Source organism: Sphaeramia orbicularis, chromosome 20, assembly GCF_902148855.1.
Source record: "Sphaeramia orbicularis chromosome 20, fSphaOr1.1, whole genome shotgun sequence".
NCBI classification, from domain to species: Eukaryota; Metazoa; Chordata; class Actinopteri; order Kurtiformes; family Apogonidae; genus Sphaeramia; species Sphaeramia orbicularis.
This window is the reverse complement of record NC_043976.1, coordinates 22,930,071-22,949,668: the sequence shown is the minus strand read 5'-3', so window position 1 is coordinate 22,949,668 and position 19,598 is coordinate 22,930,071. Positions and strand designations below refer to the sequence as shown.

General features: G+C 39.7%; 2 protein-coding genes across 6 annotated transcripts in view; one reads left to right on the top strand and one right to left on the bottom strand.

Annotated features, from left to right (window-relative positions):
* The window catches only part of pip4k2aa (phosphatidylinositol-5-phosphate 4-kinase, type II, alpha a), a 30,592-nt gene extending 25,311 nt beyond the window's left edge, over nt 1-5,281 (top strand). For all 5 annotated transcript variants that reach the window (XM_030122802.1, XM_030122800.1, XM_030122801.1 and 2 more), the window contains 2 exons: nt 120-223; nt 1,095-5,281. In XM_030122802.1, coding sequence (XP_029978662.1) covers nt 120-223; nt 1,095-1,175 — 185 coding nt within the window. In that variant the 3' untranslated portion in view covers nt 1,176-5,281. The remainder of the gene's footprint in view (nt 1-119; nt 224-1,094) is intronic.
* A 2,029-nt stretch (nt 5,282-7,310) lies between these two features.
* On the bottom strand, nt 7,311-19,026 carry spag6 (sperm associated antigen 6). The gene is made up of 11 exons (XM_030123692.1): nt 19,002-19,026; nt 18,827-18,922; nt 16,533-16,699; nt 13,863-14,046; nt 13,543-13,748; nt 11,552-11,725; nt 10,372-10,524; nt 10,005-10,196; nt 8,869-8,985; nt 8,411-8,556; nt 7,311-7,554 (listed from the first exon to the last, which is right to left on the bottom strand). Exons 1-11 carry the CDS (start codon nt 19,024-19,026, stop codon nt 7,491-7,493), a joined length of 1,524 nt encoding a protein of 507 aa, XP_029979552.1. The 3' UTR covers nt 7,311-7,490.
* Nucleotides 19,027-19,598: the final 572 nt, after the last annotated feature.

Here is a 19,598-nt window from a genome sequence, read left to right as displayed (position 1 = left end):
TCAGAAAAAAGCACTAAAGCAACTAGAAAACTAGAGCTCCCCCTGCTGGCCATCATGGCACTCATTCATCGTTTCAGAGCAGCTGCAGTCAGAACCCTCACACTTTCTTCATTTTACAGGTGCTCCCAGGAAGGAGGTTTACTTCATGGCTGTCATAGACATCCTGCAGCATTATGATGCCAAGAAGAAAGCTGCCCATGCCGCCAAGACTGTCAAACATGGGGTATGGACCTGATGAATAATTTTGTCTTAATATTGCACGCAATAGTGACCCAGTGTTAATGGTAAAATGAAGTCAGGATTTCTGTAGGTGCTACAAAGTCTGAAATTCAATATTCTGATTTTAGAAACTGTCTCCTTAAAATCCGAAGATCAACTTTAGCCAACATGAATGAAATAGCTCTTAAACAGGGTTCCTAGGCAAGTATGAAAAATATGGAGAAGTATGGAATTTGACTTTATACATTTCCAGGTCTAGAAAAGTATGGAAAATGGAAACAAATTTATGGAAAAATATTCATGTTTCCAAGACTGTTACCACTGTTCTATTTTCTAAATCATAAAATTATGAAGATCTAAAAAAAAGAAATGGATCGATCTGTTTTTTAAGGCGCTTGCTAGCGCAGCTAAAATGTTTGTGTGAAAGCACATACAGTAGGCTACGCGTCCCAGAAAACATTTGGGCAGATTGACAAGTTGAACGCCCAGTCCTCTGCTCTTATCCTCCTCCAACCCATTTTAAGGCCCGCCCAGGTGTCGGCAAGTTTCACTGCTGTTTCAACGGACAGGTGATGTCAACATGCTGTTCATGAGTGAGCTATTCAACATGCCTTGTATGATCGTTGGCAGAACTCATACTGGGTAGATGTAAATTCTCTAACCACTGGCTCATAAATCCCAAATATAATAATAATATATGGTTGGCTGGTTGGAATTTTTTTACCAAGAGATCTGGAAACTAGGGTCTGGAAAAGTATGTAATTTTGACATTTCAGAAGAGTAGGAACCCTGCTTAAATTACATCTATAAACCTTTAGATCTGAGACCGGTAGAAACCCCTGTGTCTGATGGTGTCTACATATCCCCCCCCACAGGCCGGAGCAGAGATATCCACAGTGAACCCTGAGCAGTACTCAAAGAGGTTTTACGATTTCATCACCACTATCCTTTCATAGCCTCCAAGAGCAACAGGAGGCCCAGAGGCACATGGGAAAGGGAGGGCAAGTAGGGAGCGAGGTGAAGACGACAAGTGACGGAGAGAAAACCATGGAGAGGCTGGTTAATCAGGTGCTGTGACGGCGTCGTTCGCTCTCACTCGTCCGTTCTCTTCTTCTCTCCCTGTTCGTTCCTCTCTTTCAGTGGGGTGCCACACTCTGCAGCTAAAAACCATAATTCGTTTACATTTAACCTGTCCTCTGTTGTTCAGTTTTGTTCATGTTACTTTGGATAATAAGGGTGTTGAAAGCAAGTGTCCAAGTTTTTTTTTTTTTTATTTTATATAATGTGTTTTGTCTGTATGGCAATTTATGTGGGAATATAGCTTTTTTTAATTACTTCTAACATCCAGCACCCTGCTTTTTTTTTTTTTTTTTTTTTTTTTTTTTTTTTTATGTACGTATGTATGTATTCATTTTTCCCTTATGTTGTTTCAGGGAGGTTTGGGAGGGTGTGTTATAGTGTGAGGTCAAGAAGGGGGAGTGCAGATGTCAGATTATAGCACAAAGTGAAAACCCACTCATAGAGACGAGGCTTGAATGTGGAGAATTTAAAAACAAACAAAAAAAAAACATATGTTGAGCCTAATCTAATGCAATTGCTTCGTTTCAAGGAGTGGGAAGCAGTCTTCCAATAGGCCAACAGCCAGAGCCCATCCAAATACTATACAAGAGCTCAGCCAAACAAATCTTCCCATTTAGGTTCCTCCCCCAAAACACTCACCCTTCAGACCCCGTCCCTTCCCCTCTCATTCCTTTGTTAATCGATAGAGCTTCTGGGTTCCTCTTGCCACTCACTTAAGGTGCATTTCTTTTGCTCTTTTGCAACGCGCGGCGCTGTAAGAACAAATAAGAGAAGTAGATTTGCGTTGGGGTTTTTTTTGTTTTGTTTTGGTTTTTTTTGAATGAGGGATTCAAGCACACGTCTGCGCTTTATCTGCTTTGACTTGGACTCAGTTCTTCAGGCCTGGTTTCTGTTCCCGCGGCAGAGACCGACCCAGATGACTCGCGTGGCTTCGGCGATAGAAAAATAAGTCACCCCTTTGCTATATCCTATCAGATGAAAAACATCAGCAGCCCTTAAGTTTCAGTTGCCATCAGCACCTTATGAGTAAAATCAAAAAAATGTTGCACTTTTATTTGTCGTTAGATGTTAGGAGTTCTTGTTCTGTTACATGCGCTGCAACAAAGAGAAAGACAAACTCAGCTCTTAGAATTAGAAGCTGCACACAGGCCTGATCTCAAACCCCGTCCCATCCACCGTCCTTCACCTCGGGGTTCCTCCTGTATGTCAGACGGGAGCGTTCGACTGCAATATATGTCAGGGGGATATAGGCGGTTTTATAAACTCACCCTCACAGTTTACAGTGGTGGGGGGGGGTGTCGCGGCGGCGGGCTTTGAGACCAGGCCACGGTGCGACTACGCTCATGCATTCAGGGCAGACAGAAGACGGTTTACCTCCAGCATCGTACCAGCACACACCAAGTGATGGCAAACGGTGTGTGTGTCAGTGTTCCAGGAGAGAAAAAAACAATAGAAAAGAGCGATCAGAAAAGGGAGGGAGGGGGGGGGGGGGTTGGGAAGCTGTTTAGGTCATCACCATCGGTGTCGTTCTCTTCTCTAACCTCGACTGTGAGTCTATTCATCGTTATTCGTGTTGTTGTTGTTGACATTTTTTAAAGGTGGTTTATCTGTGTTTGAATTTGGCGGTTTTATGAAATGATATAATAATTTCTTTGTTTCTGTTCATTTTTTTTTTTTTTTTTGTATATTTTGCACATGAGGAAAGGAACCAAATGTTACGAATATGATCCCAATTAGATGATACGGTCTTAACAAGGGAAATGCAATATACTTGTGTGTAAGTTGTTGTGCGTGTGATGTTGTGTATCATTTCTGGGTAACCAACTAAAACAAGTAAAATCGTCCTCCATGACTATTCTAACCCATGCGAAAAGCTTCCATCGCCGTACGTTGTTTAGATATCATAGATTATATTCACATTTATATTTTTACATTGGATTTTAGTCATGAAATAGAGTTGTATTTAAAGAAAAAAAAAAAGGAGCCACCCTTCGGAATGAATGATGGTGCTGTGGTAAATGAAGAATGATTCTGCTTGAATTTATACAACGCTTACTATTGATGTACCAGAAAAGCAAAAAGTCTGAAAAAAAAAAATTTGCATGTCGCAGGACTAAGTTTCCTTTGGCCCCTCTTCTAGTGTGTGTAGTCGGCTGTTCAGATTCTACTTGTGTCCCTTCACTCCAGCCAGATTCGTGAGCTGTTCAGCATTAGTCCCACCCATGCTTTAAATAACTGTTTTCATTGTATTACACTGTGCAAGATGTGTGCCTTTATACTCCGAAATTATTTAATTTTATATTTTGTAATCTTTTTTTAAAACAAAGGTAAATGTTATTTTAATAAGAGGGTGTTTACTTTGACATACATTATTCCAGACTTAATTTCAGACCTTCTTTCGCTCCGACACTTGTGTATTTGTCCCCGTTTAAAATAAACCCATTCTGATGATTGTTTTTTAACAGGAGAACAGTCTGAGGTTTCCGTCACAGTGGATCTGTTTTTCGGTGTGTAAATCTGAATCCGTCGTCGTCCTAAATATTGTGCGAGGACGGCATCTGATAATAACTTACCCTGGTTTGTTCATGCTGGTCCTGCCTTTTTGTGTGTGTGTGTGTGGAATTGCATTGTGGAGTGTGCGTGTCGTGGTCGTGTTTTGTTGTGCTTGTTCTTGCTACTCGACAGCGCCCCCCTAACTCCAGGGGTCTGTCAGCATCACATTTACCCCCCACTAACAAGCCACAGTTTTAGTGACTGGCTTTTTTTTGTTTTGTTTTTTTTACTTTTCAGTGTTTTACAACCCTTTAATGTACAACTATTCTTGTCTGACACATTTCTGTTCCCTCCGTCTCCTTTTAATGTAACCCAGTTAACATCTATCCGCCTGCTTGTTTTCAGGAAACCTTGTGCGTCAGTGGTTCATTTCTCTGTGTTCTTGCATTAGATGGGCTGTTTTGTTCCTCTTGTCACTCAGTTCGTAGTGTAAAGTGGTTGTGTCACTAAAAATGATGAGGGAACATGATCACCTTTGCGTCTGCTTTGCTCTGTTTGACCCCCGGAGGCTTAACTCAGTCTGGCGTAGGACATGGAGCAGTGCATGCTGGGAGACTGACTGTTTTTTTTCCCTCTTTTCTTTGTTGGAATTCATCTAACTCTGGAACTTGTGAGAGAAAGTGGCGGCGATGCCAGACGTACACAGATGCAATGTAAAGACAATGATTACACACACGCCCTGCTGCTGTACATACAAGGTCCAGTCCTTGCTTTTGTGACTTCTCTCATGAATGAGCTCTTCCAGCAGTAACCCCACCCGTCCCCACCCGGTCCTTCTAGTCAACCTGCTGCCACCACTAACTTGCCAAACGCATCTTTGAGCAGTCAAAACTAGCCCATACGAGCTTGATGAACATTGTGTAACATACTGTGTCCGTTTCAACCGTTTTTTGTTTTATTTGTACAGGGAAATGGGGCGATATGTGCGTCGCTCATATGTGAACATGTCTACAGTAACAAGCTATGGCAAGCAGCCCTGTGTTCAGTCATGTGGTTTATCAAGTGGTAAGGGAAAATTAGACAACTAAATGGAAACCAGGCAGGATCTGCAGGGCCCGGAGCATTTGTTTTGGCCTCAAGTTCCAAAATTAGCACATTTTTAGCAGTAAATTGTAATTCTTAGAGTATATAACAGAAATTGGATTTTGAATGCAAAGGTCAGCGTACACCAGGCCACCAAAGATCCTCCTGCAGAATCTGCTTGGGTCTCACAACAGCCCAGCTTTGGAGAGGACTTGAGCATTAATGTGTGTATGTGTGAGTGTTTGTGTTTTGCTGTCTGACAGTGGTTGGTGCGAGTTCCCGTTCAGTGGCAGAGAGGCCAAAATGATGTTGTATGTTTATTGTTCACATTTAATAATGATGATGATAATACACTCCATTCCATAAGCGTTCACTCAAACCAATTAAAGCACTTGTTCAGCTTAAACTCAAAGTCTGGAATCATGTCTTTTTTTCTGCTTCACATTTTCCTTTTTTATTTTTTCCTAAACTGATGCATAGGACAAGCACTGACTTCAGTCTTTTTTCCTTTGTGTTTTTACATTTTGTTTTACTGTTGTTCGACATGCAGAAAAAACTAAGTATGCTACTGTTTCTAAATGATGAGGGAAAGTGCACCAAGTTGAGAAAATATTTTAATTGCATTTTTTTCTGGAAACTTGCAGGGAAAAAAATCTATTATTTCTATGATTTGTATTAAAGAAAAATATGCCATAAAAACTTAAATTAGTTTGATGGAATATTTCTTGAAATAGGGGGAAAAAAAAACATACCAATGTAAAGCGTTACTATTTAACTCACATGGTTGCACATAAAAAAGGTTGTTACGTATCGTGAAATTTATTTTTAACGCGTCAATTCACAAGTTATTCATTAAATTGGAGGGTTTTTTTTTTTTTTTTACGTTTTCGCTCTAGATTTTTTTTTTTACCTTAAATGTTAAGCAACATGAGAATAAAGCAGATGGAGATAATTTTTAATCATTTTCCATTTTTTCCCTGTAATATATTCGTCAAATATTTGCATTTCTCTTAAAACGAGTCACTGCAATATTTAAACGCAGCAGTTTCTCAATGCGTTCAGTAATTTGTGACCTCTTACTGATTTTTTTTTTTTTTTTTTTAATTTAATTTTTTTTTATTCTAGTCAGGGTTGAAGGGGTAAATGATCTGCTTTTCCTCTACATTTCTTGTCCTCAGTGCAAAAATATATTTCATTTTCGTGAGTGGTTTCATCTTAAATCTGACCTGCTTTAGGTGGATTTCTTTGAGTTTTTTTTTTTTTTTTTTTATTGATTATTGTCTTTATCGTGTGATGATGATATAATACAAAGACAGTTACTTTAATTTTGTTGTAAATTTATATTTCCAGTGCACCATTCTACGTGAAAATAAAAGATGAAACCGAAGAAAAGCATGTTTAAGTTTAAAAATTAAACATTTAAGGTTGGAGACAAATGCGTTTTAGTCTTGGTTTCTTAATAATGTATATGATCAATATAATTTTATAATCAGTCGTTTGGACTTAATGCTTCCACCCGAGTGAAAATAGAGTTGTGTGATCTCTGCGTGTGGAGGCTGTGAGATCAAATGTATGAAGACGACGTGACGCGGCGTGGAGTGGAAAGAGGACACGCCGCGCACATCTCCGTGTCTCCGCTTCGGTCGGAGGTGGAGGTTTTGTTCCTCGACAACACGGAGAACAACAGCCAACAACCCGACAGACGACGCACACAAAGAGCGGACCGCCATGTGCGCTGCAGCTGCTGTGTGCGCACGAACACACACTGACGCACACACGCATTTCCATCCACAGCTGAGGCGCAGTGGCAGGCTTCGGCCGCCAGGAGGCAGTGTGACCCATGCAACAGACATGATCCTCCGTCCAGGTAGGCTGGTTATTCGCTTTTTTTTTTTTTTTTTACTTTCTATTTTTTTCTCTGCAGTTATAGCCTGTATTGAGACACAAAATGGAAACCCTACATTGTCACTGCGCAGAAGAACACCTCAAAGCGCGTTTTGTAGAGAAAAGCAAATTTGACCGATTTGTTTTATTTTTATCCATCCGTTTCAGTAGGTCCGCAAACGCATCATTTGGCCTGCAGTAACTAAAGTGAAGCCTTCATTTAGAATGTCTCTCACGAGTCAGAGTTTCTTCAGGCAGAGGAGGCAAATTCAGAATATTTAAGCATGTCTGCCACCCTGTCACTGAACTTGACCTTTGACCTTTCACCTATTTATAGAGGGTAATAGAGAGGAGCTTCCTACTCAATGAAATGGCATGGTGGTTGTAAATGTGCTGTGTAGAAGTTGTTAAACAGATAATTAAACTCCAGTCTGTGGTAGGAGTGAGGAAAAGCCTGGTTTAAAGATTATTTATTTTATATTAAAAACACATTTAGCCTATTGGATTTTCATCTATTTTTACAAACTACAATAAAGGCTGTAGTTACCAGTCCTGTTACGACTAACATACATGTTAATTAACAGAATGTCATTTAAAAACTTATTAGTGTGCAATCAAAAAAAGGCTTATAGAAGCACAAATTAAAATGCTGCTGTTTGATAAAACTGTCAAATTTACTGTACAGCCATACATGTAGAGCACAGTCATGTTTACATGGTCACAGGATGAATTCATGCTGGCTGGTAGTTTTCTAGACGCTCCAGGAGGACTTCCGAGTAACCAGGGGAGTAGTACCTGAAATTATACCCACAAATAAATGTAAACACATGACACCATTTACTTTTCCCTCCCAAGTTTACCACTGTTATCCAGATTGTGCTGAATGATGCTTTTGAAAATATTTTTAATCATCTGCAGGGTGGGGAAGCAAATATTACAATATTTTGAGGCAGGGATTGAAAGACAGTGTATGACCAATTAGTTTATTGAAAGTCATGAGAATTTAAATCTTCAATCATATTTTACTGCATTTCTAACGGTCTTGTTGTCTACCTCAAGTTCAATTGCCATTTTTGTCATGGATTTGGTTGGATCCTTTAGGATTTTGGATTTGAGAGCTTTAATAAAAGCTTTGGTACGTTTTTTGTTGCTTCCTCCACTTCCACACTTTCTTGTAATAGTTTTGCTCATAGTCATTCTCTTCTTTACATTATAAACAGTCTTTATGGACGCTCCAACTATTTTTGAAATCTCCTTTGGTGTGACGAGTGCATTCAGCAAATCACACACTCTTTGACGTTTGCTTTCCTGATTACTCATATGGGCAAAAGTTTCTGAAAAGGTATGGATAATAGTGTTAGGTATGATTATGACATCAATATATGTTTGGTTTCAAAACAACTGACGTAGTGCCTGCTGAGAAAAAACAACTATATGTTCATTGTAAATTTTGCTTCCCCACCCTGTATATTGAATTTTTCCTCATTATAAATGCTGAATCTATTTAACTTGGGTTCATTTTGTTTTCCATCTCAATGAAATAAGGAACTAGGACAGGTTTGACAGGCAGGGTACAGCTCAGTCAACACAGTTCTGTGAAGCTCTCGTATGTCAACACGGTAGGATTTGCTTGTGCAAGTGTGTGACGTACCTGACTATCTCTTCGGGGAAACAGCTGTTTATGGCGTTGATGTACTCCTGTAAAGGCGAGCCGGGCTCTGCATCGATCTCTTGCACTTTCTTCAGCCCTCCGCTGGTCACAAACAGACGACGAGCCTTACTGTCATGAGGCAGCACCTAAAAACACACCAGGGAGGGGTTTACAGAACATTAAAACACCGTCACATTTCCACAGAACAGGATGCCATTATTTATTAACATTTGTTAGATTTGTTATTTTTTTCTTTTTTATACTATTATTTGTATATTATGCTTTGTATCTTTAAATGTATGCACTATTTTCCTAAACTTGTATGTTCAAATGCTTTTCCCTTTTTGACATTTTGTTGTTTGTTCAAATTTTTGTACTGTATACTCAAATGTTTTCAATAAAGTTGGAAAAAAAAAAAGACAGGATGCCTACTAAAGGTGTTGACTTGTTCTTAATACCTTGCTGAACTGGCAGACCACGTGTTTGAGGATGTTGGAGGGCGCGTCATAGAGGAGGGGTTCCAGACTGGGTAGGTGGGTGCATTTCTGCAGGATGCTCTTCAAAGCCTTCTTACTCTGCAAAGAACAAGACACTAAATGAATAAAGACCTGTAGTGATGAATGGAAAAGGTTGGAAACTGTCCCAGTGTTTCACCTTTGTTTCAGGATTTCATCTATGGTTTTTACCAGGACTTTTAATCCCTGCTGACCTCTGACATGAAATCATGTATAAAGCAGGAGGCATTCAAGACCCTGGACAGAACTCAAAAAGTACTGATAGTGTACTGAAAATGCCCCACAAGTAAAAGCCAAATGGCACCTTAGTAAACATGCAGCCTGAGTATAATCAGAAAAATGCACTAAAAACATGAGAAATATTCCCATGTAACTGCTGATTATTTCTCATGTTCATAAGATTTTACTGTTGTAGTTGGGTGAGATAGTGTCAAAACTGCAACTAAAAGGTTTCTGAGGCTGATTATTTTCCTCCATTAATTAATTATTAGATTTTTAAAAATTCTTAATATAAAATGACAAATGTTAATTTCCCAGACATATAGCCTAAATGACAGAATTACTTATGTGTTGCTGTTGAAAAGAAAAATGGAATGTACCCGTTTTGTGCACAGTGTGTGTATATCGTCCTAATAAATATATCTTTTACAAAAAAAAAAAAAACAACTGAATAATTAGCCCTATTCACAGTGTTTATTTTGTGTAACTAAGAGTGCAATCCTAAAATAACAGAATGTTCTAAAATAAAAAGAAATGAAAAGAAACCAAAATAAATCTTTATATATGTTGAACCATGTTTCACATGAAAAGTTACAGAAAACAGAGGCTGATTCATATTTTTGCTGTACTTGTAAAAAAAAAAAAAAAAAGAAAAAAAAAAAAAAAGAGCTGAATAGATTCATTTATGAAAACTCGACACATCTTTTACTTAAAAAAAAAATTCCAAACGCGTATAGTGCAAAAATCTGGAAGTTAAAAGCTGTAAAATAAAGCTTCTAAACTATAGTGACAGCAGTAGAAAGTGGCGTGAAAAGAGCACGAGTGACCGTCCAGAGGTGACGTCAGAGAACATCTCCTGCCTTGCTCTGCAGGTCCTCGGAGCTGTTGGCGTCCATGTACAGCTCCAGTAGTTTGGGCAGCAGGTGGGCCGTGGCCACAGCTTTGGCGTGTTCAGGGGTGTGGTGGCCGATCTGACCCACGGACCACACCGCGGCCGCCTTCATGTGCTGCTCCGACTCCTCCGACAGACACAGAGCCAGCTGGGGCACCCCCTACAGGACAGGAGGACCCACAGCACACACAGCCCCCATCAATCAGTGAGTGTGTGTGTGTGTGTGCGTGTGTGTGCGTGTGCGTGCGTGTGCGTGTGTGTGTGTGTGACCTACATACCAAACCTGCAGGAATGCCGCAGGTTCTAAAATGGATGTTCATAGAACACACACACACCTTGGACAGAATGACAGCCATGGCCAGGTTCTCACTGTGGGCCGCCACATATCCCAGCATCATGATCCCAGGCAGACGCAGGTTCCCACTGCTCTCACCCAGGTAGTCGATCACTGCCACCATCCCACCGCAGTTCACCATCACCTGGGACAGCTGCACACACACACACACACTCTCATGACGTGTCTATGCCAGGGGTGTTAAACATAACCAGCCCGTGGGATGAATGTGAAAAGCAAAAATCACTTGAGCTGCAACCGATTAATTGACTATGTGCTTGAAGTCAATGCAAAATCTCCCGATTCGATTAATCGACTCAAATTGATCGAAGGGAGACATTCTATGGCAGTTTTCCTGAATTGAAGCTTCTTTGTGCGTCACAATAAGCGTCTATGTGAAACACAACAGTGAAATCAATGTTTAACAGCAGAGAAATGAAGGAAACAAAGCTTTGATTCAGGAGAATTGAGGTTGAATGATTTTTTTGGATCACTTTGAGTTGATTAATCGGTTGCAGCTCTAAAAATCACACTGAAGTTACTGATACTAACAATCAAGGGTGTTCAAATCATCTTAGTTCAGGAGCCACATACAGACTAATATGATCTAAAGCAGGTGTAAAACACTATCAATACTACAACACGACAAACTTTTCTCTATATTTTAGTGTCAAAAAGAAGTTAAATGACATGAAAATGTTTACATCTACAAACTAGCTTTTCACACAAAATGTGAACATCATAACTAACTGTGAACAACCATTTATTTAGGAAAAATATGTGCCATTTTAACAATATTACACCTGTTACTAAATGTTTTATGCCTTTGTAGACCCACTGTTATGTGTAGTGTACATGATAAGCTACTGGTAAAAACTTTTTTTTTTAAGAAATTTCAGATTGTTCATGGGTGTTCACATTTTTAAAGGATAGACAGTAGATGTAAACATTTTCAATATGTGGGCCTCATTTTACTTTAGTCCACATTAAAACAGAGAAAGGTTTGGAGTTGACATTATTATTAGGTTCTTACGTGATTTTCCTGGTTCACTTGAGTTCATATTGGAATGTATGTGGCCCCTGAACTAAAATGAGTTGGACCCCCCCCCCCCCATGCCTTCAAAGTGTGTGTGTGTGTGTGTGTGTGTGTGTGTGTGTGTGTGTGTGTGTGTGTGTATTACCTCTGGTGTGTGTTTGACCACCTCCCTCATCAGTGTGGCTACATTTTTCCTAACATATTCATCTGGGTCTTTGAGACACGCCACTGCTGCTGGGAACACCTCCGCCTCCACCACCATCTCTGCCAGACTGAAGGAGTGTTTACTGATCTGACTGAGGGCTGCAAACACCTGCCTCTGGAGGAGAAAAGACCCGACATTCACACACTCAGTCTGAAAAACAGAACCTAAAGGTCACTTTCATGTTACCTGGGGCTGCATTGGACTGTCCTGCTGTCAGTGTGTTTATTCTGGTTTATATCTTGAACATTTAGACTGGTGATTAAAATTAACCTACAGTGTATCCGGAAAGTATTCACAGCGCTACGCTTTTTTTTTTTTTTTTTTTTTTTTTTTTTTTTACACATTTCCTTGTGTACAGCCTTATTCCAGTACAGTTTTTTTAACCTACATATTATATCCCAATAATGGAAAAAAAGAAAAGGTTTTGCAAATGTATCAAAAATAAAAACAATACTAACTAATAAGTGTAACTCACAGCGTTTGTTCAAAACTTTGCTGACGCATCTTCGGCAGAAAATCCAGCCTCAGGTCTGTTGGAGTCTGATGCTCCAGGCCTGTGTTGGACCAGTTTCTCCAGTTCCGTCACGTTGAATGAGGAGCGTGTGTGCAGATGTTTTGAGATGTTCAGGTCTGGGGTTCAGGTCTGGACCACTCTAGTCCCTCAGTTGCTGTTTGGTTTTCTTGGCTGTGTTTAACGTAGGTGTTCTGTTCAAAAATGAATGTTCGGCCCAGTCCGAGGTCCACAGGTTATCAAGGATGTTTCTGCACATGCGTGGATTCGTCTTTCCCTGGACCCAGACGAGTCCCCAGTTCCTGAAAAACATCCCCACGGCCTGATGCTGCCTCCACCATGATCCACCAGGGATGGTGTGGGTTGGGGTATCTGAGGGTGATGAGTGGTGCGTGGGTTCCTCCAGACATGCGCATTCAGGACAAAACGCTCAGTCTTTGTTTCATCAAACCAGAGGATTTATTTTGTCATGGTCAGAGTCCTTCAGGTGTTTTTTTGTTTGTTTGTTTTTTGTTTTTGTGGTCAAACTGCAGGTGGGCTTCATGTGCCTTCTCCTGAGGAGGGTCCTCGGCCTGGACTCCACACAGGTCTGACTGGTGGAGTTCTGCACATGCGTGTGTCCTTCTGGAAGGTTCTCTCTTCAACAGTAGCTCTGGAGCTCCGTCAGAGTCTCCATCGGGTTCTGGGTCACCTCCCTGACCAAGGCCCTCCTACCACCACCACTCAGATCGGTTCTAGGGGGTCCTGGTGGTTCCAGACCTCATCCATTCACAGATGGAGGCCACTGTCCTCACTGGGACCTTCAACACATCTGTCATTTTCGTGTCGGAGGTCTACAGTCAAATCCTTGGACTTCAGGTCTTGGTTTGTGCTCTGACGTGTACTGTCAACTATCACACCTCACACACAGGTGTGTGTTTCCCAAAATCATGTCCAATCAACTGAATCCACCACAGGTGAAAACATCTGAAGCATGATGAGTGGAAACAGGAAACACCTGAGCTCAACTCAGAGTCATGGAAAACACTGGGACAGGTCCATGTGATGTGTATGGAGTTTTATTTTTATTATAGATTTGGTAAAGTTTCAAACTAACATTTTCAGTTTGTCATTAGGAGATTTTGTGTGTAGAATTTTCAGGTAAAAATTAATTTAATCTATTACGGAATAAGGCTATAACAAAAGAAAAAAAAAAATTTATAAAAAGTGTGTAGCACTGTGAATACTTAAGTTTGGAATGCTTGTCATTTTTTCCAGTTTCACTTAAACTATTGTTGCGTAAAAATTATGTTGCAGTTTAATTCCTTGTCAACGAATGTGTTACTCTAAGATTCGCACTTCTTGCATCAGCAAAGAACAAACAGTAGGATTAAAAAAAAAAACTGAAGGGAAGAATATACCAGTGTTGTTAAAGTCTTACCTTCAGTTTTGCGTCCGGGTTGAGGATCATCTGAGCCAAGTGCGCAATGGCCCCGGTGTCCACCACAGTCTGGGCCAGTTCCGGTGAGTGTTTGGAGATGTCACTCAAGGTGGAGGCTGCGATGCGTTTGAGGGCCATTTCCGGTTCCAGAAGACACAACACCAGCAGCGGAACCGCACCCGCATCTACAACCGCCTGGGACAGCGCTGCGCAGCCGCAGAAACCGGTGGGAAATAAAAGAATATAAACCAAAGACAGGAGTCCAAATGCGGTTGGGGGGGGGGGGGGGGGGGCGGGGGCGGTCTGTCTGTGCTCCTTACATGCGTTATGTCGTGCGATGTATCCCAGAGCCCAGGCAGCAGCCTCCTTCACCCCAGGGTCAAACTCCTCCAGGCACAGAACCAGGGCGTCCACCCCCCCACAGCCCACCACGGCCTGGGACAGCTCTGGAGAGTGTTTGGCCACGGCACGAAGCACAAACACAGCCGCCTTCTTATAAAACCTCTGTAAGACACACACACACACACACACACACACACACACACACACACACACACACACACACACACACATCAGCTGTTCAACCCATATATAAACACACATGTCATTCATTCAGATCCATCTCCCACTGTCTCAGATATTATCCTCATATTTGACGATTTTTTCCACCACTTTACGCACTGACATCATTAATTTAGCGTTGAGGCAAAAATATTTTAGCTTACTTAACACATGTGATTAAAAATTAGACAGAAGTGTCTCCAGAAAACAAAAGCATGATGCATGAGAAAGAAAGATCAGAACAGTGGTTAAAACATAAAAGTACATTACACTGAGACAGGTTAATATGAAATGTGTTTTGAGTTCTCTAATTTACAGATTACGCGTGTCTGTTTTGCAGGAACCGCACTCAGACTTCACACTCTGATTTGCGAAAATGTCCGTAATTCATCCAGTTTATATGAGAAACATGAAACCACATGTGAAGGTCTGGTTCTCATTACATTGACATTTGTGCAACAAAGAAGAGAACTGAATAAAATGGAACTGCAAGATTAATAAATGTCATTATTAGGGTTAAAGTGAAGTGATCTTGTAAAATATTTCACCCGCAGAGTAATACTATGTGCAGTGTGGTGGTTATTTTAGACCAGGTGTTATGTTTCTAAAATGTTTTGGAGGTTTTTCAGGCTGGTGGTTTTAACAGATGGTGGTGTTCACAGTACTAATGAAAGCTAGGATCATTCTGGAGATCTTTGCATATTTGTCTTTGCATGCTCATAAGTTTTTCAGGTTATTCTGAGGCTTTGTGAGGAGGTCACTGAAGGCCTGCAGCAGTGGAGGACTGAGGTTCAACTATAGGCTCATTCTGGACCTGATCTGGTCCCACTTCGGACCTGTATAGTACAGTATGCTATCCCATAGTAGATTATGTGAAACTTGTAGAATATAGTATGTAGTCAAATTTGGATGTTTTTTTTTCTTGTTATAAGTGATATGAGGATGCAGAAATAAAATGACCACGAGCCTCACTTATTACCTTCAGAAACATCAGAAGACCCTAATGCTACTCAGTCTGCTGTTGAATGTAAAGGTCTGTTTTATAATAAAAATACAGGAGTGGCAGAGAGAAGGTGGAAATAAGTAGATAAAAGGAGCACTGTCCTTTGGAGGCTGTGCTCAGAAAAGGATTATTTTCAACAGATTTGGTCACAAAATCAGGAATCACCTTCAACAAATATTAGACATTTGAGATAAAATAGCATTATTTTCTGCAATTAAGAGAATAAATAAAATATGTTTTTACTACATGCTTCCATCTTAAACCCTCCAATCTGGTGTTATGAATTAAGGCTGTATGGTATAAGAATTCTACAAAGTGCAAATTATCTCATTTTAGTCAATAAAGTAAAAAAACAATATGGACACCTAAGTTTTAAATGGGTCATATCTTGCCAAACCCACTTTTATTAGCCTTTGGTTCATTTATTTGTGTAACTGGACCCTAATAGTTCCAAAAGTTTGAATTTAAACCCTCCAGGTGCTGCAAAGCTTTATATTAATTTTGGCAAAAATCGAGTGGATTTCTACAACCCTGTTTAATTTATTGCGTCTATAACTGGTTACGTCACGACATTTGCACATATAAGGTCAAGACTTCCGACGAACATCTCTCCAAGTAGTCATAATTGTTTGTCAGCAGCATTGTAGTCCATACTGAAAATATGTTCAAACGATTACCTAAAATGTTCAGTTGTTGGTTCAACAGGACAGAGCAGCAGCACAGTGAACGACCTGGAGGGGGCGGGGCGTAAAGTGGCTCATTTGCATTTAAAGGGCCAGCGATCAAAACGACCTTTCTGGTGTCATTACTCAGAAATAGGGTTGAAAATGGACCTGTGGAGTTGAATTAATGAAGAATTCAAACCCAAACATAGCAGTTACAGTTTATGTAGACCACAGGGAAGTGTTTTAAAATGCATAATTCCATTAAAAAAAAAAAAAAAAAAAAAAAAGATAAATATACTCTTTAGTTGCACATTTGCAAAAGCTGATAAATAGTACTGCACTGAGTTCATCTCACAGTAAAGACGTGTATTTGCTAAGGAATGGTTAAAACTAGAGCAGATTTTTCACCAGTTTGGAAGCAGATCCCAAAAAGTAAAAAACATGTATAATTATGTCAATTAGCTGAGATTAAAGACTTCATTATTAACCTTCCTGCCCTCCATTCGGAGCCTCTGAGTGGGCTGATGGGACAAAAGGAGAAAACAAAGCCTCGGTTGCTCTCCACTGTAGAGGGCTCTCAGGGTCTGAAGGAGCCCCTGTAGGCGAACTGCCAAATTAACCCGAAAACCCACTCAGGACGCGCAGGGTGGCAGATGTCTGCACGCGCACCAGGCCTTCCAGAGGGGGCTCATCCAGACCTGACAACCTGCAGGTGGTGCAGCTATGTGAGGTCAACAGGCTACAGAGGAGGGGCTACTGACGTTATGGGAGGCCAGGGAGTGGACCAGCTGGGGCAGGATGTCCTCCCGCACCACGGCCTCGGCCAGGTCATCACTGTGGTCCGCCAGACGACCCAGAGCCAGAGCCGCCGTCTGCTGGATACTGGGGACCACATCCAGCATCAGGGGGCGCAGCAAGGACATCACACCTGCAGGAGAACCCCAGTTAACTGTAGAAAAGATCTGCAATTTAACAGAAGCTTTACTGTTTATTTTACAGATTTGTCCTGTGTTTTTAAAATACACGAAAATATTCATGAAATTACAAAAATAGACTGTGATTTTACATGTCAAATGTAAAATAACAGGAAAACACTGTAACTGTGAATAACCATAAAATTTTAATTTTTTAAAAGAAAATGAAGTTAAAATACGTTTGCAAATATCTCGTAATTTTACAAATATTTGTTTTCTATTCATAAGATCAAACTGTTAATTTCAAATTTAATCCTGTAAAAAATAATAATAATAAAATGAGACAATTAACAGTAAAAGAAGCATTTGTTTTGCCAGTTTAACAGGATTTGTTTGTTAATTGACAAATGTCTTGTGTAATCACGGGAGTTTTCGCGACAAAAATGTTGAATAAATTGTTTTTTTGTGAATGTATAACATGTATAATCGCTGGTAAATTGTCAAAATACTGTTTTTATCAATGGATTGTACAGCTTAGTCTCATTGAAAAGTATGTCATTCAACCACAATACTTCACATGTTCTTAAATAAGCAGTAGAATATTGTGAATATAAATGGTTGGTTATCTGTATTATGGCAGTATTATGACAGTTTTTAAAAGTAAAGGTAATATTGTGGCATTGCATTGTGGGTATTGGGTATGTTGTTGATTATGTGTTATTTTCATGTACAGGGGTTCAGCAGGGCTGTGGTTGTAGTGTAAATTTGGGGTTAATATGTATATGGTAATGTTTATTGGCCTTTTTGTGTTTGTTTTTGTAGTTTTGTTCGCCTTTCCTGTTCATCCATTATATTGATAGTCCAGTTCAATGTGAAAATTCAGGATTGTCAAATTAAAAGCACATCCTGTACTGTAAAAGTTACAGTGGATTTACTTATCATGAATCTTCCATTTGTGCTACGTTTTTTAGTAATTCCACATCTTGTATTATGAAGTTATTATCCAGAAAAACCACATGATTGAATGTGAAAACTTGTAAACACAGAGATTATACTGAACATAGTCTACAATTAACAGTTAGCTGTTGGAATTTAAATTCCGACGACTATTTTTTTTAACAGTTTATTGGCAGGTTTTGAAAGATAAAACAATTGCTTTTATGTATCGTAAATCATTTTATTACATCAAATATTAATTAATATACAAGTTTTTAACATAAAATTATCTGATAAACAGCAACTTATAACAGTAGTGTTCTGCAATTTTAAGACCCATTACTTGTTTTATATCAATGTTCGTCCATATTTATAGTTAATTTGATTGTTTTTGTACATGTCAATATTCTCTATTAAATATTAAAAAGTCCAAAAATTATGCAAAATCACAGGTAGAGTTAGAGCTATAAACTGTACTTTAATTATGGAATATTACTGTATTTTTATGGGAGTTATTTTCCGTTATTTAACAGTATTTTTTTGGCGCCCCCAGCTGCCGGAATATTACCGTGTGTTTTTGGGTTTTTTTTTTTTTTTTTTTTTTTTTTTTTTTTTTTTTACAGTGCATAAGGACCCAGTGTGACTTTTGTGGCAGTTCCAAATGAATTTTTCCTCTCTATTTAACATTTCCTCAGTGAATTGTCACTTTTTAATACAATATTTATAATATAATATTATTTGTATTTTTTTCCAGCGAATATCATCTATTTTCCTACGTTTAATTGACTGATCATGTAGATGTTCATTAAATCTCCGAGTAAAATCAAAGGTTATTGTATCAAAACATAAAAAAACGGAAGATGGCTTTTTCAGTAAACTATATTATTAACTGAACATAATCCAAGCATCTCCATCCACTGTCATTTATCAAACTCCATGGACTGGCGAATGAATGTTGTAAAATATGACAGTGTTTCCATGTTCACTACGGAGCCTCTGAAGGTCCAAATGGGTCATATCTGATGACCGTGAAAAGATGATGAACTGTATTTTACACCAATTATTGACATGTATTGATAGGATTAGTGGATCAACAGTTTAGATCAGTAGATGCTTTTGGTCGACGGTGGATGTTTGGGTGTTTATGGGTTAAAGTCCTGAGAATCCCCACGCATGGTGACTACATCTGCAGTGTTGGTTCTCACCCGCATTTTGGAGCATTTCTATGTTCTGCGGTCTGTTGGCCAAATCCGCAACAGTTTGCACAAACTGCATCCGTGATTTCTGATAGTGCTCGAAAGCTGCAAAACACAGACAGTGAGAATTAGCTTCATTTAGCTAGTGTTTGTTTTATTGATCCACACATCTGCTCATCCTCACCTTGGACGATCTGCCGTTGACTCATTACTAAACCAGAGGGGTTTTTTTTCCCCACGAAGGAATATTTCCACACGTTATTCCGTTGTATTTGTGGACTTGAGTGGACTGTTACAGGATGCGGTGCTGCATTTCTCCAGCCGTCTGTAGGTTTGCTTTAGTTTTTTGTTGTCAGGTGTTCCCATGGCAACGCCCCGGCAGCGCTACGTCCTGGTGCGGCTGCCTGGACAAAGATCGTCTACTGTGAAGAGGAGTCACTCGGTATATTCTGTCCTGTATGGCAGATATTTTCGTCTCCAGAAAAATGAGCAGAGTGAGAGCTCTGTGCTGTTTCTTCGTCTGGGTTGAGTCTGTTTTTGTTCCCGCTAAAAAAAAAAAAAACGACGACAAGCAGCATCTCTATTCATCGCGATCTGAGGAAAAAGAGAAGTGGAATCCGATGTGACTGTGCTGGGAAAATATAATTCGATGTGTTCATTGCACAGTACAATGAAAAAGTGTTTTATTTATTTATTTATTTGTTTATTTTTTTCAATTATTATTATTGTTATTATTTTTGGTGCCTGTCTTGTCCATAGATGACCTGCCTAGATCCCTTTC